The sequence below is a fragment of the Lissotriton helveticus genome, chromosome 4_1 (genome assembly GCF_964261635.1).
Source record: "Lissotriton helveticus chromosome 4_1, aLisHel1.1, whole genome shotgun sequence".
NCBI lineage: Eukaryota > Metazoa > Chordata > Amphibia > Caudata > Salamandridae > Lissotriton > Lissotriton helveticus.
The window spans coordinates 474862304-474888195 of NC_136063.1; the positions used below are offsets into that span (position 1 = coordinate 474862304).

Here is a 25892-nt window from a genome sequence, read left to right on the forward strand (position 1 = left end):
TAAACCGAAAAAAGATGCTATGCTAACAAGTGGATCGTTTTATATGAACACAAAGAATCAGTTGATTTGTAGGTCCTTAGAACGGTGACAATATGAATATATGCAAGGGGAATCAATAAAACGAAGGCATATTAATTTATACGTGTCAATCAAAGAATGGGAAGGCAGGCATATAGCATAGAGTTATTTAATCTAAGTTTTACAGAACGAAGGGCCAATCAACACAAACACATGAGACATTGACCACACAAATGTCTGATGAAAACAGACTACACATAGCCATAGATTAAAGCACCTAAATCCATTCTGAAAGTTCATGTAGTAGGTTCTTTTACATGTAGTCAATGGCATTTAGGACGATGATCCAATAACAATTATATCAAAGAAGTGGATGAGTTTGGATATTGATATTTACTGCTCCAGAAACGTAAACCCTTAAAGACTTAAAATCTGACTTTACCATCATAGAGGGTTTTAAATTATAATTAATTTGAGTTTAAACATGAAATTCTTACCTGCCCCCAATCAAATGTTACCACTTATTAATTAAATATAATAAGGTGTCATATGTTTTCCTCACCTGACTTGTGGCCACACTTCACAAAGACCCTCAGCTGTGTCTCACTGTAAGAAATTGGTTTATTGGCTGCCTGGGGTGGGAGTCCTGGTCAAGCAGCAACCACAATCCTTGTCAGGATTAGCCACAAGCAAACCTCAAACTAACCTGTACTCTACTCCCTGGTAACTTGGGACAGAGCAGTCAGGCTTAATATAGAGGCAATGTGTAAAGTATTTGTGCAACACCTCCAACAGTAAAACACCAAAAACACCACCAAAAAAAAAAAATCACACCAGGCTAGAACAACAGAGCATTTAATAAATAAAACAAGACCAAAACAACACAAATCCAATCAGTAGAACCAGAGTTATTAATTTGTAAAGAATAAACTACAATACAGGGCCTAAAAGCATAAAAAGTCAACTGTGGCAATCTGGTCACGCTAGACAGGGTCTAAGTCAAATATTTAAGCTGATTCAGATGGAGCGCGGGTCGGATACAGTCCCAGATTAGTCCAGCTGAAGTTTCACCTACTCAAGTTTTGTGCCAAGGGCCCTGTTACTGTTGGAGAGGGTCGACAGAGGCGAGGAGAGTGTTGCGGGCGGCAGTAGTTGTTGCGTGAAGAGCAGGTCAGGCGTAGAAGAATGGCAGGAGCTTTGTATTGATGGTGGCACTCGAGGGGGCGGGGTACGATTCTGCTGTGCGACGACTTGGGCTATCTGCGGGTTGTGCCAATTTTCAGAACAAGTGGAGAGGTTCAGGTGCGACCAGGCCTATTTGCAGTCGCGAAGAGCCCAAGAGCTTGAGAGCCCAGGGGTGTGGAATTCCTATAGCCAGACACCCAGGACACATTGTTTGGGCAACAAGGTTTCTTGTTTATATTGTCCTTGGGACAAGAAGGTGCAACCCCCAACTTCACAAATCCTGTGGCTGCCAGTTTACAGTACCACATTACGGATCAAGGAAGTGCATTGCCTGCAGTTAAGGTAGTATTTAGATCTATGTTAATGCTGTTCAAGCTTGCATTTATGGTTCATTGATGTAAAAATCTCTATTATGGTGAGTGCTATAAAGAAATGTAAGCTCAGACTGCACTACTGACAGTTGTTCCAGTAAGAAATGTTATTTACACAATTGCAAAGTTTAGAATTTGAGGCTACATACAAAGCTCTCCGAAAGCTTTCTGATTAGATGCAAATAACTGCAAAAGCCTGAAATCAAGATTGAGGATCCTTTGCTTCCAAAATAAAATGTTCACAAAAAATGCAACTAGGAATAAAATGTTGTGCTAAACTACTGAGAAATATTAAGTACCATTTCTTTGAAGAATCATTTAGTTAAATGTTGATACATGCTAGAATTTCCCAAAATATTCATAATGGAAGCAGCATAACCAGTTTCAGCAAGATTATGATAAATATGAAAATAAACACGCATTAGCAAAGCCAAAAGGTCTGAAATGTTAGTTTTGTCAATGCATGTTATGTTCCGACATGGTTTTTATAAAACATTATGGTAGCTGTCGGATTCTCACCATTATAGCAAACACTGGCAAGAATACCTTTTGGTCTCAAAGAGCATTCATTGCCACAGTAGTCCTTGGCACTTAACAAAACTACTTTGTTTGCCGATATATGTTCCTTGTGAAAGAGCAGTATGTCACTTACAGTGAAGCCAGCGGAAAGAGAAAGAAAGATAGAAGTTTCATAAAAAAGAAGGTCTTTGTTAATGTTGACCTAAATAGGTGCCCAGTTTTTAAAGAAAGTCACTAAAGTGTATCCGTAGTATATGTCCTTGCATTAATGCAGATTTACGAGTTTCAAGAATCAAGGTGGAATTTACAAAAGTAGGCCAGGAAAACACACTCCTAGAAAATACTTGTGAACTGCATTTTAGAACAAGCAAATATGCATGTGCAGATTTCCTAACGCGAAAATCTGTTGAGCGTCTTCAAGTTCAGCGTTCCTCCAACCACTTTTTTCCCCAACACTGGAAGAAGATTTATTGAGCCCTTGTCAGGAGTAAATTTCCAGACTTTCTCAGTATGGAAAAAGATTAGAGAAGAGCTGGTGAAAACACCTAAAACATGCAAGTAAGTAGGTTTGTAAAGACCAAAAAAGGCATTTCAACCCTGGAACTGTTGCTTACTGCTACCTCCAGCCCCAGTCTGCAGAACTATGGAAATGTGGTGAAATAAGAGACTCGCTAGTATTCCAACCCCTCTATAGTATGAGCCCTTTCCTTAATCAGAAGACTATCATCAGAACTCCTATGTAATAAGAATGCTGCCATAATTTGTCGCTGCACAGCGTGGCTCCAAAGGGGCCACGCAGATTTTTTTTACAGGACATGTAGATTTATGAAGCAACCTGTCCCATGAACATGTAGATATTTTATTAAATTCCACACCCCTGGAGCCACACCAAGGGTCCAGGGCCGGAGAGGCATATCTTGGGGGGCTAGAACTCTCTGAAGAGCCTTTTATGTCCCCGAGGTTCAGAGAAGGAGGCCAGCAGACATGCTCTTCGAGTCACTTTGGGGTGTTGGGTTCAAAATTAAGTTGCAGATCCAGCTCTTCTTCCCCAGGCAAGAGGTCAGCACAGCAGGGCAGCAGTTCCTTCAGAGTAGCAGATTTTGGAAAAGGGGGGTGGTGATGGACAGAGTTTCTGAATGATGCAGAATGCTCTTACCAAGTCAAGAGATCATGGTTTTAATCCATCACCGTTTTTTAGCTCAATGCACCATCCCAGCTCAGAACCTGGCTATATGCAAATTAGTCTGTTCCTGTCCCAGAGCATGCTGGGAACAGGGCAAACCAAACTACCAAGCCAATTCTTATACTGGGAAGGAAACAAGCTTCCGGGGACCGGTTTCTGGCATCACAGCATTCTTCGGCCCGGCTTGCTTGAATCCTGATGGTGCAATGAGCAAGGGACTCACGTCTGAGCATACCCTCCCACACATAGTGTGGATAAAACCGATTTTGGAAAAGGGGGGTGGTGATGGACAGAGTTTCTGAATGATGCAGAATGCTCTTACCAAGTCAAGAGATCATGGTTTTAATCCATCACAGTTTTTTAGCTCAATGCACCATCCCAGCTCAGAACCTGGCTATATGCAAATTAGTCTGTTCCTGTCCCAGAGCATGCCGGGAACAGGGCAAACCAAACTACCAAGCCAATTCTTATACTGGGAAGGAAACAAGCTTCCGGGGACCGGTTTCTGGCATCACAGCCTTCTTCGGCCCGGCTTGCTTGAATCCTGATGGTGCAATGAGCAAGGGACTCACGTCTGAGCATACCCTCCCACACATAGTGTGGATAAAACCTTCAGAGAAAGCAGTCCAGCAAAGTGGTAGTCCTTGTAGCAGCACAGCAGTTCTCCTTCCTGGCAGAGTATTCACCTTCACAGAAGGGTACTGACAAGGTGGTGTCCAAGGTCCTTCTTTTATACTTTGTTAGCCCTTTGAAATTGGGAGAAACCTCTAGAGGCATGCCTTTGAAGTGCACAGATGCCCTGCCCTCCAAGCCCTTTGTGTGGAACAGAGCACGGCCTACTAAGGTGCAACTGAGGTTGGGCCCACCTCTTCCCTCCAATTTTGCAAGTGATGGCCCATCCAGTCACACCTAAGCTTCCATTATGTGTAGCTGTGAATGAATGAATGAATATGTATTTATATGGCGCATGGCTACCCTAGGGCATCCCAGCGACCTATAGGACAACTAGAACTTAACCGGTACTCATGGAAAAAAGAAGGTCTTTAACAGTTTCCTAAAGTGAAGATAATTGGGCTCAAGACGAACTGAATCAGGAAGTTGATTCCACAATTTTGCTGCATGGAGCATAAATCTCCGACCGCCCATGCGTGCACGGTGGATCCTGGGAACTATCAGCAGCTTTTTATTATTGGATCTCAATGTCCAGGGGGCCTAATATAATTGAATCAACGGTAGAATCACTGCTGGGCCATTAGCGGTAATGGCTTTGTGCACTGAACACATCGCCTTAAACCAGATTCTCTGTTGACCCGGAAGCCAGTGTAATTGACAGAGCACTGACCTAGCTGAGGTACGCCTCAGGACATTCAATAAAAGTCGTGCCGCGCAGTTCTGAACAACTTGCAGGATCTTAATAGTCCCCTGTGGGGCCCCTAGATATAATAAGTTAGAATAATTTAGACATGATAGAATAAGGGCTTGCATCAGCAGACGCCTAGCGTCAAAAGGGAGGAGAGGAAGGATCTTCCTCATCAATCTAATCAGACCATAGCAAGTGGCAGCCACTTCACGTGCTTGTACAGAGAAACTAAGGTTAGAGTTCAGCCATACCCCAAGACTCTTAATCTGTTTCTTTGGTGAAGGGGGGGGGGGCTAAGCAACTTGGCCACCAAGCGTCTAGATTGGAGGGAGCAGAATGTCCCAGTATCATGATATCAGTCTTGGAGCCGTTCAGTTTAAGAAAAGAAGAGTCCATCCACTCAACTACGTTTACCAAGCAGGAATTCAGATTGTTGCGAGTCGTACCATGCTGGCTGAGAGATACCACCAACTGGGTATCATCGGCATAGGTCACCAGCTGGATCCCCCAGGGAAGCACAATGCCCGCGAGGGGCCGCATGTAGATATTGAACATGGTAGGGCTTAAAGAAGATCTCTGGGGAACACCATACTGTAAAGGGGTCTGGTTTGAGAGAGCCTCACCTTCGAAGACCCTAAAAGATCTGTCGAAGAGGAAAGACTGCAACCACTCGAGGGCCGTTCCTGCTACCCCTACCTCCCTCAGTCTTTGAGTCAGGATAGAGTGATTTACCGTGTCGAAGGCTGCGCTGAGATCTAATAAGATGATAGCTGCGCAGCCTCCGGCATCCACAATTTTTCTAGCTTCTTCCGCAACCGAAAGAAGAGCCATCTCAGTTCCTTGCTTAGTTCTGAATCCTGTTTGGGTCGGATGTAGAGCATTATTGTCCTCTAAGTGTGCTGACAGTATAGAATTGACATATTTCTCAGCCAATTTACTAATGCCCGGTAGTAGAGAGATTGGGCGATAATTAGCCCAATCCCCAGGATCTAAAGTCGGCTTTTTTAGAAGTGCTTTAATTCTGGCTTGCTTCCATAGCGGGGGAACCAGTCCAACCGCAAGGGAGGCATTAATTACATTCCGAATGACTGGAACTACAAACTCTGATGCTAATTTCAGAATGGAAGGGGGCGCAACATCGGCCGGGGACCCAGACTTGAGGCTCGCCAGGAGACGCTGTGCATTAAGAGGAGACACCGGGGGAAAAACATCCAGCCTTGGAGGTCACGGCAATCTCATATGCAGACGACACCCAGCTCGTCTTCCCCTACTCAGAAGTGTTGGAGGCAGCCTTCGGCAAATTTAAGCGGTGCCTCCGCGATGTAGCCAGCTGGATGTACACCAACAAATTAAAACTGAATGCTGGCAAGACGGAGGTGATCTTATTTGGGAAAGGCCTTCGCCCTTCCCCGGATTTGTGGTGGCCATCTGAAATGGGCCCCGCGCCTCCCCCAAGCATAAAGGCTAAAAACTTGGGGGTAAGGTGGGATGAGAGCTTGGCCTTCTCCGCCCACATTCAGCAGGGACAACAGGGTGCTTAAGCAAATTGAGGAATTTGCGCAAGTTCCTCGTGCTTCTTCCGGAAGACTGCCGAAAAATGGTAGTCCATGCGACGGTCACTTCTAGGTTTGACTATGCAAACGGCCTATATTTGGGCCTACCTAAATATTTGATTCAACGTTAGCAGACCGTGCAGAATGCAGCTGCGAGGCTGATAAAACACATTCCTTTCAAACAGCATGTCTCTCCGCATTTGCGCGAGCTGCACTGGCTTCCGGTGACAAGCAGAATTAAATTCAAGGCGCTAACTCTGGCTTTTAGAGCTCTCCGTGGCACCTGTCCTAGCTACCTCAAAGCAAGACTCCCTAGGTATGAACCGGCGAGACTCTTACGGTCAAACTCCCTACTCCAGTTACACGCCCCGCGAGTCAGAAAGGCGCGTTTGGGAGGCAGGACTTTTTCAGCCAACACGGTGACGCTGTGGAACGCCCTACTGCCTGCCATTCAGTCGGCAACATCAGAGATTGGGTTCAGGAAGCAATTAAAAACTTGTCTCTTTACTCAAAAGATCTGATCCACCGGCATTACTTATTGTTCCCTCTGAGCTGCTCACATAGCGCCGGGACACCTCCTGGCGAGGTAGCTGTTCGCGCTCTAGAAATTTCGGTATTATTATTATATGGGACGGGCGGGGAAGAATGTGTATCCACCTCTCTGTGTGGGAATTGCAAGTAGATGGTGGCAACCTTGGTGGCAAAAATAGTTAGCGATCTCATCAATGCTCTTGAGCCTTGGAAGGCTGTCTAGGAGGAATACTGCCAACTACACCCAGTCATGTGACCAGAGACAGGCAGCAGGCACCATTTTTCTAGGGCAAGAAAATGCAGACTTTATAAAAGCAGCATTTTCAGAATTGCAATTTAAAAACAACTTTACCATGAGTTAGGATTTTAAATTGTGTTTCCAGAGACACCAAACATGAACTGGTCATTCCTTCCCTTTTAGAAATTACACTTATAAAATGTAATAAGGCAATTTCAATGTTATCCTATGGAAGAGAAAAGTCTTGCAGTAGTGAGAAACTAATTAAAGAATTTTTAACACCAGAACATGTTAAACCTAAAAGTGCATAGCCTACTTTTTAAAATCATTGCACCCTGACCGCTGTACTGTCTACGGCCTACCACAGGGGTGGCTTATATTTATTTAAAAGGAAGGTTTATTCTGATACAAGATTCATTACCATGAAAATTTACACTTTTCAGATTCTGTCTGTGAAATATAAGCACTTGGTGTGCAAACCAAACATACTTTACCTTGGTTTTAATTGGTCCTGGCTGAATCACATTAAATCGCATCCCATATCTACCCCATTCACTAGTGAGAGACCTAAAATTGAAAAGAAACGCCATTAAAAATGGATAACTCACACTCAAAGCCCTAATTAATTAACCTGTTCATAACACTGGTAAACTGACCAAACTCTGTCAATGACGAAATACTAAGCCACATAAGGTGAACTTTAAAAAAACAAAATAAAAAAAATGAAATCCTGAACATAACAGTAAAGAAGATCCAGAGCACTGTTTGCAGAAGGTAAACAAGCACTGACAATACCGAAAGGTCTGTCCATGGCAGGCTAGTGAAATTGTTAATTTGCATTTTTTATTGGAAGCATGTGCAAGAAAAACAAAGAGGAAAAAAACATTCTGCCACCTAAACATGGCCATCATAAGCTTGAAATAAAAATGTACAAATTTAAATCATTCACCGATATATCCGTTTTATTGGTGTTTTTATACACAAGACTCTTGAGTTGTGCCATGCATTTTACTATTAATTGTGAAAGGAGACAGAAAATGCACCACACAAAGAGCCGGCGGTCAACGATCCCTGTTAGGGTAAACAACAAAAGTCACTCAATGAGCCTGTGCTTAATTCTCGGGTAGCTTAGTACAACAGCAGCCAGGTTTAACTTGAAGGCAATGTGGAATTTATTTATGTATTACTCAAACAAAAATAAAGCGAAAAAACAACACAATAAAAATCCCCAAACAATTTAGGAAAATAGTTAGTTACAATAAATAAAAAAGACATAAAAACATCAAAAATACAATCAGTAGAACCACAGTAATTCATTTTTAAAGTTTCTAGAGGAAATTGCGCCAAACGCACCAATCGCTCTTAGACCGGACATCCTTAGTGTGGTATTTCCCCACAGTTTTGCATTCACTCCCTGATTTTTGCTGACATCGTTTTAGTTGGCTTTAGGACTTTGTGCACTTTACACCTGCTAACCAGAGCTAAATTGATTGTGCTCGTTCCTTGAAACATGGTAAAAATGGCCTAGATCTATTTGGCACATTTAATTAAATTCTAAGTCCCTAATAAATTGTATCACCTATACCCAGGGCTTGCATATTAATGGTTACTAGTGGTCAGCAGCACATCTTGTTCAACACACTAAAGTAAATAAGCTCGTGCAAACGCCTAGAGAAAACCTGGCGAAACCAGAAAACCACGGAAGCATAGAAAATCCACAGGAGCGCCCTGAAGGAATACCACCAGTACATAAGAGACACCAAACGGACCTCCATAAAGGCCAAAATCCAGGCCAACGCGACCAACCCCAAAGAACTGTTCAGCGTCATACAGCAGCTCACAAAGTTACCCAGCGAAGCAACGGACGTCACACCTTCCCAGCAACTCTGCAACAAGCTCGGCGCATACTTCCACCGTAAGATCAAGGACCTCTATGACAATTTCAGCAAACCGACGAGGGACATCAACCCCCCCCCCCACCCCCATTGCGGCAGATCAACCATCGATTTCGACATGGAAGCCCGCGACCGTCGAACACATCACCGCAACCATGCAAAAAACCCACTGAGGAGCCACCACAGACCCCTCCCCAGGGCACATATTCTACAGGGCCACCGCCCTCGCACCTGAGCTTGGACGGACCATCAACGCCTCCCTCACGTACGGCATCTTCCCATATGACTGGAAGCAGGCGGAGGTTAAACCCCTCCTTAAGAAGCCCACAGCCGACCCAACGGACCTGAAAAACTATCTCTCTCCTCCCTTTCGCAGCCAAAGTCACAGAGAGACTTGTGAACGCTCAACTGCCCACCTTCATCGAAGAGAACTCCATCCTTGACGCCTCCCAGTCCGGATTCCGCAGTAAGCACAGCGACCGCTCTCCTCGCCGCCACAGACGACATCTGCATACTACTCGACCAGGGACACATTGCAGCCCTCATCCTCCTTGACCTCTCCGCAGCCTTAGACACCGTCTCTCATCGCACCATTGCAGCCATACTTCACTGCGGGATACAAGGAGCCGCCCTTGTCTGGATCCAATCCTTTCTCTCCGGCAGAATCCAGAGATTCAGACTCCCTCCCTTCCTCTCCAAACCCACTGACATCAACTGCAGAGTGCCATTAGGACTCATCGCTCAGCCCCTCGCTCTTCAACGTCTACATGGCCCCCCTCGCTGCCATCGTCAGACAGCATGGGCTCAGTATCATGTCCTAAGCAGACGACACCCAGCTCATTCGCTCACTCACGAAGATCCCAACGACACCAGACTGCTTCCAGGAGGGAATGAAGAACGTGGCAAACTGGATGAAGGACAGCTGCCTTAAGCTTAACTCAGAGAAGAGAGGTCCTCATCCTCGGACCCTGCAACTCCGCGCCTGGGACAACTCCTGGTGGCCCTCCGCCCTCGGGAATCCTCCCACTCCTACAGACCAAGCATGCAACCTCAGCATCATCCTCGACTCTTCCCTCTCCATGAACCGCCAGGTCAACGCCGTCGCTTCCACTAGCTTCAACTGCCTGCGCATCCTCCGCAAAACCTTCAAATGGATCCCCCCAACTGCAGAAAGACTGTCACCCATGCGCTCATAACCAGCAGACTGGACTACTGCAACGCCCTATATGCTGGAATCAACAGATCTCTCCTTCACAGACTCCAGACCATCCAGAATGCCGCCGCCAGACTCGTCCTCGGGACTCCACGCCACGAGCACATGACTCAACACCTACGAGACTTCCACTGGCTCCCTGTCGAGAAGAGGGTCACATTCAAGCTCCTAACACACGCCTACAAATCCCACAACATCGGACCCAAATACCTCAACAGAGACTATCCTTCCACGTTCCCAAGAGAAATCTCCCCTCCACTGACCTCGACCTGGCAGAGGTCCCCCGGATCCGCCAGAACAGGAGGGAGAGCTTTCTCCCACATCGCAGCCAAGTCCTGGAACAAGCTCACCATGAACATCAGACGCTCCCCAACCCTACACAACTTCAGGAAGGACCTGGCTCTTCGACTGATCCAGAGCTCTCTCCCTCCAGCGCCTTGAGACCCTCATGGGTGTGCAGCACACTTTATAAACCCCTGATTGATTGATTGAAAGTAGACTTTTAAAACAAATCTCAGGCCTGCTGGTGCAGAATGTGTTGCAATTTAAACTGCTATTTTGACCTGGCAAAAGGCCCTTTTTAATACTTATGAGTCACCCCTAAGGTAGTCTCTTAGGGCTGAGTGCATGGTACTTAAAATGTATGATGCATGTTTAAGTTTAACACGCCCCGACAGTGAACAAACTTCTAAAGTCGTTTTACACTGTTGTGAGGCCGATCTCTCCCATAGACTAAAACTAGGTTACCTTATTACATTTAATAAGTGCTAACTACAGATTGGGAGCAGATAGAGATTTGCTGTTTACCCTCAAATGAATAGTAATTTAAAATACTCTTTAAAGGTGAAGTCGGATTATAAGTTACAATTTTGAAAATGCCCCTTTTATAAAGTTGCCATTTTCTTGTCCCAAACAACTGTGCTTTTCTGACAGTGTTCTGGGTCACACAACAGTGTATGCTCTACTGTTGGGGACTGTGTATAACCTCCAGAGAGACAAAGGAAACCTAGGTGTGAGTGGAGAGGGATTTCTGACAAGATAGCCGGGGAGGAGCAGTCTCCTATCTTAATTACATTTCAAAGGGTCCTGCCTGCAGAACACACAAAGGAACTTGACAGCATGCCAGCCTTGCCTTTTGTCAGCCTAGAAGGTTTGGAGCAAGAACCTGGGAAAGAGGAAGATCTGATCAGAACCAGTTTTGGGAATAGGTCAGGGAATTACCCCTTACAAAGGCTGGCACCAGGTATGAAACTTGAGCCTTCAGAACCACCCAAGAGAATCCTCCTGGACCTGTGGAAGATTCCGAAGAAGGACCTCCTGCCAGAAGGACTGACCTGCTGCTCGAAGGACTACAGTGCTGTCTGAAGAAGGAAGGTTCGACCTGCTTGCCTTGATCCCAGGCTGCAAAAGACACATAATTGATGGACGGAATGCTGAACAAATCAAAGCATTCACCCCCAGTCAAGAGATCCGGGTTAAATCCATCATTCTCTTGCTCACCATGCCACCCCAGTTTAGACCTGGCCATATGCAAACCAGCCTTGACCCTGTGCCCATGGGAACAGTCCAGCCCAAACTGCCAAGCCAGGTCCTCCCTGGACCGGAAAACAGCATCCCAGGACCGGTTTCAGGCTTTCAGCCCTCATCAGCCAGGATAGCTTGATTCCAGTGGCACAGTGAGCCCGGGACCCACGTCTAGGCATACCCGGCGCACTTAGGGAGAGAAAGCAAAAGACACACAATTGATGGACAGAATGCGGAACAAATCAAAGCATTCACCCCCAGTCAAGAGATCAGGGTTAAATCTATCATTCCTTTGCTCACCATGCCACCCCAGTTTAGACCTGGTCATATGCAAATCAGCCTTGACCCTGTGCCTCATGGGAACAGTCCAGCCCGATCCCAGGCTGCCCAGAGAGACTCCAAGGGTCAGTTGCCTGAACTCGTGTATGAGCTTCAGGCTTCCAGAGGCCTCCCTGCAACTACCCAGCCTACTATCATCAACTGGACCTAACTGAGACCTGCTGCTGGCTACTGCTGGAGTGAGTCTTGATCCCCTCCATGTCTTGGACCCTTGGCAGGCATCAGTGAGAGCTCCCCCTGGAGAAAAAGGTGAAAATCTTTGCTTGGGCTCTTCACGACCATAAATGGGCCCATTCAAACAGTTTGATGCCTGTAATTACCGCCAATGCAAAGATCAAACAGAACCAGCTTTTTGTGCCAATAGTGACCATCCACAGCGGTAAAACAACACAAGACTCCAGCGACGACTGGCTTTCGTACTAAAACAGTGACAATCTGTGATGTTCAGCTTCCTTTTTGTGCTGAAAGCCTACTCCTTGCGGCCTCCTCTAATGCAAACTGAACTCTTTGCATTGGTCTTGAGAAGGGAACTCTTCAGAGGGACTAACTTGGTCTCTGTATCCAACCCACGCTCTATTGCAGTTGGTCTGGATTTGTGATTTTTTTCCCAGTCCTGCGTGGCCAGATAAACACTAGTGGTGCTTTCTGCTTCGAGGCGCTATTTTCTCCAAAAACTTCATTAAAAAAATCAATCTCCGGTATACTGGTTGGAATTTTGTCATTGTGCTAACAATTTATTACATTTTACTCTAGGTTTCTAAGTCAGTTTGGGATTTTTGTTGTGTTGTGTTTTTTACTTTATTACTATGTCTGTGTAAAATAAATACACATTGTCTCCAAGTTAAACCTGGCTGCTTTGTGCCAAGCTACCAGAGGGTTAAGCAAAGGTTAACTTTGTACATTTGCGGTTAACCCTACCAAAGATTGGTGTGTTGCTTGCTTGGGCCTTCTACCTCTCTCAATCAAAAACCCAATTCCTATAAGAACCAATTGTGGTTAAATGGTTGCACTCGACCTGGCCAAAGTAATCAGTTTAGGTCGACCACGATGGCGCGCGGATCAGAATGTGGGACCAGGTTCTTCCCACCGATTATTTTACCTTCTCTGGGTCCATGTACATGCGGGGCACTGCAGGGGAGAATTGCTTGGAGGTCAATGCGAGGAGAGCACTGTTGGCGAGCAGATCGGGAGTCATGGACGGTTACTGTTCGGTATGATGAATCAGTCTTCACTGGAGCTTTGCATTGGCAGTCAACTCAGACGCTGCCACTGACGCAGGGATGAAGAGCAGGTTGTCGCTGGATATTTCCGTTAAGCGGGCATCATGGATGGTCGTTGGGCGACGCAAGGAATCATTTGTGGTTGCGAAGAACTCAAAAATGTCTGAATTGGAGTCTTCACCTGGATCAAAGGATCTGCGGTTTTGAGGCAGAGGTGTACTCTCGGATGCCAGTCAAGGGTCCAGGACCAGGAGGGGTCCAGGACCTGGAGGAGCACGTACCTACAGGATACAAAAGCAGTCCTGGTCCTCCTACAAGATTTACAAATCAATCCATTAACCAACATTCTAATTGGGCTTGATGTAGAAAGCCTCTACACCAGTCTTCCACACAAAGAGACCTTACAAATTCTGGAGGAAGTACTCTTTGAAACCACTTGGGTTTAAAATACACCCAGACACGTAGTCCTTGAATGTTGCCGGCTGGTCTCAACTGAGAATTACTTCAGGTTTGAAGACACTTTGTTCCGCCAAGTGCATGGTACCTGCATGGGCAGCACTTTTGCACCGAGTGTAGCAGGGCTCTACGTCCATCACCTGGAAACGCAGAAGATACTTAACAACTAGAATCCGTACATGGAACACTTAAAACTGTGAAAATGCTACATCGATGATGTGCTTGTGATCTGGGAAGGCAAGGAGCCTGAGGCGATGAATTTCATAAACTGGTTGAACCTACAGGACTCCTTTCTAAAGTTTACTCACACCATGAGTAGGTCCCACTTGGTCTTCCAGGACCTAAACATTAGGGCGAAACAAGGGGTTTTGACTACGACCACCCATTTCAAACCGACAGCTAGAAATGGTCTTCAAATCTACGACAGCTTAATTGACGTATTCTCATGCAACTGATGGACATGCCGCCGGCCCCAGGGTTGTAGGCGTGAGGCTGTGTCACTTGTGTATGATCAAATAAAGATGGTTGAACTAAAAAAAAAAAAAAAAAAAAAAAATCTACGACAGCTTCCACCCGAAGCAATTGAAGGACAACTTACCTTTCGGACAATTCTTGCGTCTGAGACGTAATTGCAGAGAAAAAGAACATTATAACACCCAAGCTAAGGATCTATCAGAAAAACTAAAAGAGACATTATCCAAAACATCTAATCTCAAAAGCCATAAAAGAGCAGAAAACAATCAGAGACACTCTCCTGGAACCCAGACTAAAAGGAAATTCAATACAAGACAAAAGACCAATTTGTATAACTACTTACAATATTGCGTCTAACAAGGTGACCAAGATCATCCTCTGTGCCACTCATTTCCCCACGTTTTTTGTGACTTTTTCTGCCCTTTCTTGGGACTCTGTGCCACTCGTTCCCCCACGTTTTTTGTGATCTTTTCTGCCCTTTCTTGTGACCTTTCTGCCTCTGTGCCACTCGTTTCCCCCCATTTTTGTGACCTTTTCTGTCCTTTCTTGGGCTCTTTGTGCCTCTGTGCCACTCGTTTCCCCCCTTTTTTGTGACCTTTTCTGCCCTTTCTTGGGACCTTTCTGCCTCTGTGCCAGTCGTTTCCCGGCCATTTTTTGTGACCTTTCTTGGGACCTTTTTGCCTTTTGTGCCACTCGTTTCCCCCCATTTTTTGCGACCTTTCCTCCCTTTCTTGTGACCTTTGTGCCTCTGTGCCACTCGTTTCCCCCCGTTTTTGTGACCTTTCTTGGAACATTTCTGCCCTCTGTGCCACTCATTTCCCCTGTTTTTTGTGACCTTTTCTGCCCCTTCTTGTGACCTTTCTGCCCTCTGTGCCACTCGTTTTCCCCCGTTTTTGTGACTTTTCTGCCCTTTCTTGTGACCTTTGTGCCACTCGTTTCCCTCCGTTTTTATGAGACCTTTTCTACCCTTTCTTGGGAGCTTTCTGCCTCTGTGCCACTCGTTTCCCCACATTTTTTGTGACCTTTCTGCCTTTTCTTGGGACCATTGCGCCTTCTGTGCCACTCGTTTCTCCCCGTTTTTTTGTGACCTTTCTGCCCTTTCCTAGGAACTTTCTGCCTCTGTGCCACTGGTTTCCCCCTGTATTCTTGTGACCTTTTTGCCCTTTTGTGACCTTTCTGCCCTCTGTGCCACTCGTTTCCCCACGTTTTTTGTGACCTTTTCTGCCCTTTCTTGGGACTTTGTGCCTCTGTGCCACTCGTTCCCCCACGTTTTTTATGATTTTTTCTGCCCTTTCTTGTGACCTTTCTGCCGCTGTGCCACTCGTTTCCCCCCATTTTTGTGACCTTTTCTGCCCTTTCTTGGGATCTTTGTGCCTCTGTGCCACTCGTTTCCCCCCTTTTTTGTGACCTTTTCTGCCCTTTCTTGGGACCTTTCTGCCTTCTGTGCCACTCGTTTCCCCCCATTTTTTGTGACCTTTCTGCTCTTTCTTGTGACCTTTGTGCCTCTGTGCCACTCGTTTTCCCACATTTCTTGTGACCTTTTCTGCCTTTTCTTGGGACCTTTGCGCCTTCTGTGCCACTCGTTTCTCCCCGTTTTTTTTGTGACCTTTCTGCCCTTTCCTGGGACCTTTCTGCCTCTGTGCCACTGGTTTCCCCCTGTATTCTTGTGACCTTTTTGCCCTTTTGTGACCTTTCTGCCCTCTGTGCCACTCGTTTCCCCACGTTTTTTGTGACCTTTTCTGCCCTTTCTTGGGACTTTGTGCCTCTGTGCCACTCGTTCCCCCACGTTTTTTGTGATTTTTTCTGCCCTTTCTTGTGACCTTTCTGCCTCTGTGCCACTCGTTTCCCCCCATTTTTGTGACCTTTTCTGCCCTTTCTTGGGATCTTTTTGCCTCTGTGCCACTCGTTTACCCCCTTTTTTGTGACCTTTTCTGCCCTTTCTTGGGACCTTTCTGCCTCTGTGCCAGTCATTTCCCGGCCGTTTTTTGTGACCTTTCTGGGGACCTTTTTGCCTTATGGCCACTCGTTTCCCCCCATTTTTTGTGACCTTTCTGCTCTTTCTTGTGACCTTTGTGCCTCTGTGCCACTCGTTTCCCCCGTTTTTTGTGACCTTTTCTGCCCTTTCTTGTGACCTTTCTGCCTCAGCCACTCGTTTCCCCACATTTTTTGTGACCTTTCTGCCCTTTCTTGTGACATTTGTGCGTCTGTGCCACTCGTTTCCCCCTGTATATTTGTGACCTTTTGCCCTTTTTGTGACCTTTCTGCCTCTGTGCCACTCGTTCCCCCCGTTTTTTGTGACCTTTTCTGCCCTTTCTTGGGACCTTTGTGCCTCTTGTTTCCCCCCGTGTTTTGTCACCTTTCTGCCCTTTCTTGGGACCTTTTTGCCTTCTGTGCCACTCGTTTCCCCCTGTATATTTGTGACGTTTGCCCTTTTTGTGACCTTTCTGCCTCTTTGCCACTCGTTTCCCCCTCAATTGTTGTGCCCTTTGGCCTTCTGTTTCCTTCGATGCCCCTCGCCGCTGCGTCATTGCCCCCCTGACTGCCCATTCGCTGCCCCCACCTCCCGCCTCCCAGCTGCTCCTCCTTCCCACCTCCCCATATAGGCCGGCCGCTGCGCGGTGAGGAGAGCGACCCTTGACCCATCCAGGTAGGTCGCTCCCCCTCCACACAGCACCGCCTGTGTGTCCCTGCCCCAGCTGCCGCTGCTGAGGAAGTTTGAGGCCCTCCTCCACCCGCAGGCAACCACCTGCGCCTCATCCCTGGTGGCCAGGGGTAGGCCGTAGGTTTGCTCATCCTCCATTGTATTGCCTGTATTTTCTTTCATTGCTCCCGTTGTAGTGACTGCATTTTTATTGTTGTGTCTGTGACTGCTGTTGTCTGTCTCCCCCGCTGCCTTCACGTGGTCTGTGCCTGTTCTCTCCCTCTGTTCCCCTCGCTGCACCTGTGTCTCTCTGCCCGGTTTTTCCTTCTGCTCCCCTCGCGGCCCCCGTGTCTCAGCCCGTTTTTGCCTTCTGCTGCTTAGCTGCCCCTGCATTTCTGTGACCTTTATGCCCTTTCTTGTGACCTTTGTGCCCTCTGTGCCACTCGTTCCCCCCGTTTTTTGTGACCTTTCTGCCCTTGCTTGGGCCCTTTCTGCCACTCGCTTCCCTCTGTATTCATGACCTTTTTGCCCTTTTGTGACTTTTCTGCCCCCTGTGCCACTCGTTTCCCCCTCAATTGTTGTGCCCTTTTGCCTTCTGTTTCCTTCGTCACCCCTCACCGCCCACGCCGCTGCGTCCCTTGCGCACTCTGCCCCCCTGACTGCCCATTTGCTGCCCCCGCCTCCCAGCTGCTCCTCACTCCCACCTCCCCATACATGCCGGCCGCTGCGCGGTCAAGCCTCTGGCGTGCGGCAAGCGCGTCTGCGCTTGTCCATGCCTGGACAGCACCCAGAGCCAGAACTCCTTGCCCCCACACCCGCCACGACGACCGCCGACAGCACTCTGCACGCGCTCAACCCCAGACGGACCCAAAACTGCTTCAAGGCCGCTCCGAAACGCACACGGTCCTTTCCAGAACTGCAGCAACACCAGCCACAGAGCCGACGAACCACCCGCCAAGGAAGACCTCAACCACCTCCAATGCATACTACTGAACACCGGCTCCACACGCAAACACGCAGTCGAGCTCTGGGACCTGCTCAACACAACCTCCCCGGACGTCGCCTTCCTGACAGAGACCTGGTTGAAAAAGTCCTCCGCACCCGACAACACCATAACCATCCCAGACGGCTACAAGATCACCGGCAGAGGCCACACCAACGGAGTCGGAGGAGGAATTGCCATTGTCCACAAGAACAGCATCAGGGTCTTGACTAGCACCGACGACGTGCTCAGCACCGCCGAACACATGCATTTCCAGATCCACACTGACCCCAACTCCACCCTCAGAGGCACCCTCGTCTACCGACCAGCCGGACCCCGCCCCCATCACCGACTTGATCAGCACGCACGCTCTGACCTCCACCGACTGCAATCCTCCGGCGAGACCTGAACTTTCACCTTGAGAACAACGACAGCAACTCCACCACCCTGATCGACAACCTTGCCAACCGCGGACTGAGGCAACTCGTCACAACGCCCACCCACTCCACCGGCCACACGCTCGACCCAGTCTTCTCCTCAAGCCTGCATGTCTCCGTCAGCCACACTACCGAACTCCTCTGGACAGACCACCTCTGCATCCACTTCACCTTCCAGAAACTCACCACACACCACTGCACCCAACAGATCCTCCGCTGGAGCAAAATCACCGAAGACCAACTACATGCAAACCTCGCTCTCAGCCCATCCATCGAACCCTCCAACACCGAAGTCGCTGGCCACAACCTCAGGCGCTGGATCAAGGGCTGCGCCAACACCCTCGCCTCGCTGAAGAAACCTCCCCACAGAGACACCAGCAAGAGGGCCAGCTGGTTCACCCCAGAACTCCTAGATTCCAAGCAAGCCTGCCAGAAACTAGAGAAGAAATGGCACAGTGAACGGACAGCCACGCAGCACACAAGGACGCCGTCCGCAACCACCACCACCTCATCAGCGCTGCCAAGAAGACCTCCTTCAAAGACCGCCTCGACAACAACACACAAGACAGCAAGGAGCTCTTCAACAACGTGAAGGAACTCTCCAACCCCATCTCCAACACCAATGACATCCCGGCGTCGCAAGCCCTGTGCGACTCACTCGCCACCTTCTTCCACCGCAAGATAGCAGATATCCACGACAGCTTCAACAACCAGGCAGCCCCAACAGACAGCAACACAACAGACCCTCTGCACACCATTAACCACGTCCCCTTGCTAGCCTGGACCAGCGTGAGCATCGATGACACCATCAAGACCATGAGCACAATCCACTCAGGCTCTACGTCAGACCCATTCCCGCACCACGTCTTCAACAAAGCAAGCAGTTCCATCGCACCCCACCTACGCAACGTCATCAATCTCTCCCTTGAGACCGCGACCTTCCCAGAGAGCTGGAAACACGCCGAGATCAACGCCTTACTCAAAAAACCCAAGGCAGACCCAAGAGACCTAAAGAACTTCCGACCCATCTCTCTGCTCCCATTCCCGGCCAAGGTCATCGAGAAAATAGTTAACAGACAGCTAACCCGATACCTCGAAGAGAACAGAATCCTGGACAATTCCCAGTCAGGGTTCCGCAGCAACCACAGCACCGAGACCGCCCTCATCGCCGCCACCGACATCAGGACCCTGCTAGACAACGGGGAGACTGCAGCACTCATCCTCCTAGACCTCTCCGCCGCCTTCAACACAGTCTGCCATCACACACTAAGAGCACGCCTCCACGCCGGCGGGATCCGAGACAAGGCTCTGGAATGGACCACCTCATTCCTCTCCGGCAGAACAGAGAGCGTCCGCTTCCCACCGTTCTGTTCCGAAGCCTCCGAGATCATCTGTGGCGTACCCCCAAGGATCCTCCCTCAGCCCGACACTGTTTACATGGCCCCGCTCGCACAAGTCGCCCAACAGCACGACCTCAACATAATCTCCTACGCCGACGACACTCAACTGATCCTCTCCCTCACCAAGGACCCCATCACCGCCAAAACCAACCTCCATGAAGGAATGAAGGCTATCGCCGACTGGATGAAAATCAGCCGGCTCCAACCCGTCAGCATGGGACGACTCCTGGTGGCCAACTGCAATGGGGGCAGCCCCGACCCACACCGACCACGCACGCAACCTGGGAATCATCCTTGACTGAACGCTCTCAATGACCAAGCAAGTCAACGCCATCTCCTCCGCCTGCTTCAACACCCCCCGCATGCTCCGCAAGATCTACAGATGGATCACGACAGATACAAGAAAGACAGTCACCCAGGCCCTCGTCAGCAGCAGACTCGACTACGGAAACGCCCTCGACGCGGGAGCCCTGACCAAGCTCATCAATCGACTACAACACATCCAAAACGCCTCGGCACGACTGATCCTCGATGTACTACGACACGGCCACATCACCCCCCACCTGAGAAACCTGCACTGGCTCCCCATCAACAAGAGGATATCCTTCAAGCTCCTAATCCACGCACACAAGGCACTCCACAAGACCGGCCCAGCCTACCTCAACAGACGGCTCTCCTTCTACACCGCCAACTATGCTCCGCCGACCTCTCACTCGCCACCGTCCCGCGCATCTGAAGAACAACCACCGGCGGGAGATCCTTCTCCCACCTCGCCGCCAAGACATGGAACACCCTCCCACTGAGCCTACGACAGACCCAAGACCTGCTGACCTTCAGGAGGATACTAAAGACCTGGCTGTTCGATTAGTAGCGCCCCCCCACCAGCGCCTTGAGACCCGCGTATGTAGTGCGCTTAACAAATGACTGATTGATAGAAAAACCTAAAACAATATTCTGTCCACACAAGCCCTAACAAATGAGACCAAACCAGATAGACAAAAAACCCTGCAAGCATTACCTGCCGGACATTATCCATGCAGTAACTGCAGTGTATGCCACCTGACATTACCAACTAAAAAGATGAATTTCGCAAACCAAATGACCTGGGAGTTACGCAGTTTTACCAACTGCAACGCTACAGGAGTAGTATACTTGATCACCTGTACCTGCAACCTTCATTACGTAGGGCTGACAACGAGGAAAGTGAGTACCAGAGTTGTTGAGCACCGCAGTATCATCAGGCGCAAGCGGGCAACAACAAAAATGACATCGCACTTTATTGAAATGCAACACACACCCAACGACATGAAATGGGTAGTCCTGGAACATGTCAAATGCAATAACAACCTTGAACAAAGATTACTTGAGAAAGAACAATGCTGGGTTTTCAAATTGCGTACAGATAGCCAAGGTCTCAACAACAGTATTCCGTGGGGTCAGTTATCTAGATAAAATCAGTTAGGACAGACATGTCTAACACAACTCAGTTACCACGGTAGCAACGGCACCTCTGCTGGCTTAATGCAGCTTTTTTAGGTATTTTTTCACCATACAGCACCCTGATATACAAAAAGAACTCACACGTTTATCTTAGTAACATCCATTCTTTACTGAGTACCCCGTATTCAGATGAGGTAACAACAGCCTGCCTCCATCCACAATACACTGCTAGGGACATTACATTTGTCTCATTGTATGTACTGTCTCCCTGCATGTAATAACCTTTCATCCACTCAGTACAGAGTATTAATATCCCATCAATCCTTGATAGGTATTTTTCTTGTGTAACTCTCGCACCAACACATTGTGTTTTTTGAGTAATTTTTATTTATTATCGCATCCCAACACATAGTGTTTTGAGTGCTTTCATTTATCTTACTTTTCTGGCACTTAATAGTAAGCGTTTATACCCCCAATAGGTCGCCCGATCTAGCCGAAAGCGTGTGAGGTGCATGCAGGATTGTGGGGGGGTGCTGAAGAGAGCAGGAGAAGTGGCAGGCGGAGCAGGAAAATGCACTTTTGGTGCCTTCATCTCAAAGGTTTAATGATAGGTGTGAACACTATAGCTAACAAATTACATAATATCTCGAAATAGACAAGAACCAACCTTTTCAAAATATATTAAAAGAACTGAGAGGCAATTATATAATACTCTTTTAAAAAGTATGTGATTTAAACATTTTCTTAAAGTAGGCTTCCAGCAAGGTAGTATCAAGGACCTAGACATTTTAATGAATGAGTTCAGATGGTATTGCATTACACACTCAGACTTAAGCAGAGATGCTGTAGTTACTTACTTGAACAATGCTTCTACACCAGCCTTGGCAGAGGCACTGGGAGATACAAATCCCGATCCACTCTCGGCATAGATTGTTGTAATTGCTAAAAATGCTGCTCCTGAAAATCATTTGAGAAAATGTTATATTGCTTAAACACGTCAAAGTACAAGAACATATAACTTGTGTAATGCACCTTGAGAAAGTGTGTACCTTTCATTTGCTAAAGCAACACAGATAAGGAAATAAGCTTCAGATTGAAAACTTTAAACAGCAAAGTTAAAGATTGGGGCATTCGAACGAATGTAAAACCTGGTATTTCCCCAAATAACATTTGAGGTACATCACCATACAAGATAAAAAAAGCAAATAATGGTACACACCAGCAGTATATCTAAGACAAATAAAAACATTCAGAACCTAAAACCTAATGCATATCCCCAAAGGAATCCAACACTTCAATTTCCCTGAGTGTAACAAGACTTTCCAACATAGCTATTGCATTTCAAGATTTGAACCTAGATGTGAGGATCTCAACAGCAGTTGTTTAACTGATAGGATAGTTGATTGTGTGAACCACTGCTGCTAAAATGCGTGGAACCAGCAAGATTTCAGGCGGAAATTACTGCATTTCTCTTTATTCAACAGTCAAGATGCCTGCCATTTTAGACTCACAATTTACAGCTGAATTTGTCAACCATTCCTTCATAAACCCACAACACAAATCTTCTGTAGGATAAATAATATGCTATGGTTTCTTTCTAAAATGCCAACAATGCCCCGCCTGAACTGTCAGGGGCCCACAGAACATCTACCAAATATACAGCTAGATGCATCAAGCGAAATACCGTTCGCAAAGGGGCAGATTCTCAGAATCTGCCCCTCTGCGACCGGTATTTATGCATTTGGGATGCATCATCCCAAATGCATAAATCGCTATTTGCGATTGCATTTAAGGAATCTCAAATTGAGATTCCTTAAATGAAATGCATGAATGTAAAATAGCTAGTGATTTCGCCGATAGGGGTCGCTATTTACCGTGAAATCAAACTTCATGGTAAATAGCGAAAACTGTGAAAAATGCACTAAAGTGCATCTTTCAAAGTTGTATGTTACACACACACATGTCCTTGGGACATGTGTGAGCGTAATACCAGTGTCCAGGTCAATTTAAGGGGTGCAACAGGGTGTCCTTTGGACACCCGTCACCCTTGAAATCGCATTCTCAAATTGCGCTTAGCTAATTGCTAATCGCAAATTGAGAATTCCTCCCCATTCATTCCTATGGGCCTCTTGGCACATAGGAATCAATGAGATGTCATTCCTTATTTGCGAATCGCACTCTGCGCGTCGCAGATAAGGAATATTTAGGAATTGCTAATATTTTAGCAAATCTTACATGCATCTGATTTTGCGAGTCCCTAAATGCGAATCCTTAAACTTCGCAATTAAGGACTCGCAAAATCGAACGTTGATGCATCTAGCAGATAGTAATATAGCTGGTTGTTAAGTCGCAAACAAAATATAATTGTCAATCAGTTTTAATCGGGCAATAATCTGTATGAATTGAGATCTATTTCTCACGGGCTGGAAAGTTCTCATCTTTTCAGTCTACCAGGACAACTGGCATAAACAGTTAATCACTGCAAATTCTGGACTACTTTTCTCAGATATATCAAACAAATCTGCAGGGAAATGTATACATTTCTAAGCCTTATATATTTTGGCCATATGTTTTCACAACATCTCATAAAATAAAAGCAAACCAGAAGCCGTCAATAGAAGGAAACTCCTGTGTTGGATAGGTTAGCTCAGCTCAGACTGCATATCACAGAGCCGACGCCCTCTCCACATCTCGCCAAGGAGCCTTCCCAGACCTACCTTTCTTGAACGCCTCAGACTAGGTGGCTGCATTCTTGTCAGGATAGCGGTTATCTTTTGCTCCCTTGAATTTATTGGTTTACATACCTCTGTATGTCAAGCACAAGGCTAACCTACCCAATCGTTCTATTGTTCTTACGTTTACTTCAACATCGGTGCACAGACATGGATATTTTCATTCGAATTGAACCGAAAACCTATAATGTCTCCTTGAATTACTCGCATATTCTGCCTTAATAGAGCCACATGTTCATTATCTGAAGCAGCAGAAAGCGAAACTATGTTTCCGCTGCTCAGTACTTACGTTTAATGTTTATCCTCTCGCTAAAGACAGCCTTAGCATCCGGTAAAAGACAGCCTTGTAACCAATACATCAACATATACTTACCGTACAATGAGCTTTGGGTCTGCTCAAGATTGTAATTACATACTTTAATTCTCTCTTCCAGATTTAATGGTTTTCTTCGGTTTTCTCCATCCCTGGAACATTTAGGTTTCGCCTATCTTTTTGGGTTGGCTGAGTGCATCCTTACGCTGCTAACTTTAGTGAACTATTTTTCTTTTTACATGTTTTGCTGGCATTCCAAAGCAAAACAAATTGGCTTAGCAAATGCTCGTTTAAGAATCGAAGCAGCTTTGGATCCCATTCCCCACTTTACAGTATGGATTGTCCATTCAGGGTTGCTGCATTCTCCTTTTGCAAGCACATCCAGGTGCCACCTCCCTTGAGGACAGCAACACTACAACAGCACATTTCATGTAAACACTCAACGAAGTGAGGTTTTGTGTGAGAAGAAACTAACTTGAGCTTTAATGTCTCTGGCAAGTACCGAAGCGACACATTCAATTTGAACAAGTCATGGGTAACTACTTGAATGCTTGTTATAGCACAATAGATGTGGGGAAGGAAGATTACCTTGATGATGGGGAGGCAGGATATCCTAAAGGTATTAACTGACGCCGAGACCCTCCCATACAACGGGCTTTATGCACAATTGCGAATTAGTAATGCCTGACTCGCCGCGAAGTGTGTGTATCTCTGAAATAGCAGTGGTAGACTAGAACTAATGAAGGGGAGATACATATGTCAAAGTGTCAGTTTTGCAACTAATCTGATATTTCTTATGTTCCTCCAAAACACTAAGGACAGGCATGCCCTGGTTTGCCCTACATTCCGTCATAGTGTATGCCTATGCCACATATTCAGCAATCAAGAAATGTGGTTTCATGGAAATGTCACCATGTTACTAACAAGCAATATGAATTATTTATTTACACTTGTTCCACTGTAAAATATATGCTGCGGTGCCTAGAGTCCATTCCAACACAATAACATAATGTCAGCTTCATACTGGATGAGACAAAATGAACGTTTGCACTTGCAAATGTTATTTTTTTAGCCTTCTCCAACGTGGTAGAAAGATGCTGTACACAACATGAAGGCCAACGATCTATCAAAGTCTTTCTCTGACCCAGTGGACAAGGCAGTATATAAGCAGGTCTTGTCAGGAGAGGAGCGTTGGAGGTCCTGACAGGGTTTAGAACAGACAGCTTTAAGAAAAACCCACACTTTCAGAAAATATTGTGCCATGAGCCCTTCTAGTGACCTTTCACCATTAATGCCTCACTACAAGTTTGTCTCCCAACTCCTGTTGTAATGGAGGCACCACCCACGCCACAACTGTGACAGCAGAGCCACCAAACGCCTTTGTGGTGGAAATATTTTCCTAATCACTCCCGCATTCATTGCAGGCGCCGCTTCGGGGAAGCCAAACGAGGAAGCATGCTTGTTCTGTCAAACCAGACCTTTCCTGGCGTATGGACCACTTCCCCAAATGTTTCCCTCTCGACAGGAGTCAATTCCCAGAACATGGGCAACAGCAAGATGTTTTTCTTGCCAGGAAGACTATGGTCTCGTTGGTGGTGTCCGACAGGGTCACCCGCATGAATAATGTGAGAGAGGCTGCTCTAAGTTGATCGGTCTTACCCAATCATTGCTGTTGGCACCAGAACCACTGAAATGATTTTCCAAATTGCTTCAGCTACAATTCTTTCACCGGAAACACCTCCATGCTAATTGTAAATGAAACGAGGTAAAGGTGGGCAGATGGTAACATGGGCTGTGTTTTGGCAGATGTCCTGTTACCACCCACCTCTAGTTGCCCCCTTAACCTCAAGACATCTCTATGTCATTCG

At 46.9% G+C, this 25892-nt stretch overlaps 1 protein-coding gene across 1 annotated transcript in view; it reads right to left on the bottom strand.

Annotated features, from left to right (window-relative positions):
* The window catches only part of DECR1 (2,4-dienoyl-CoA reductase 1), a 234374-nt gene that overhangs the window by 18255 nt on the left and 190227 nt on the right, over positions 1-25892 (bottom strand). The window contains exons 6-7 of the mRNA XM_078687063.1: positions 21837-21936; positions 7453-7525 (exon numbers count right to left, since the gene is read on the bottom strand). Coding sequence (XP_078543189.1) covers positions 7453-7525; positions 21837-21936 — 173 coding nt within the window. The remainder of the gene's footprint in view (positions 1-7452; positions 7526-21836; positions 21937-25892) is intronic.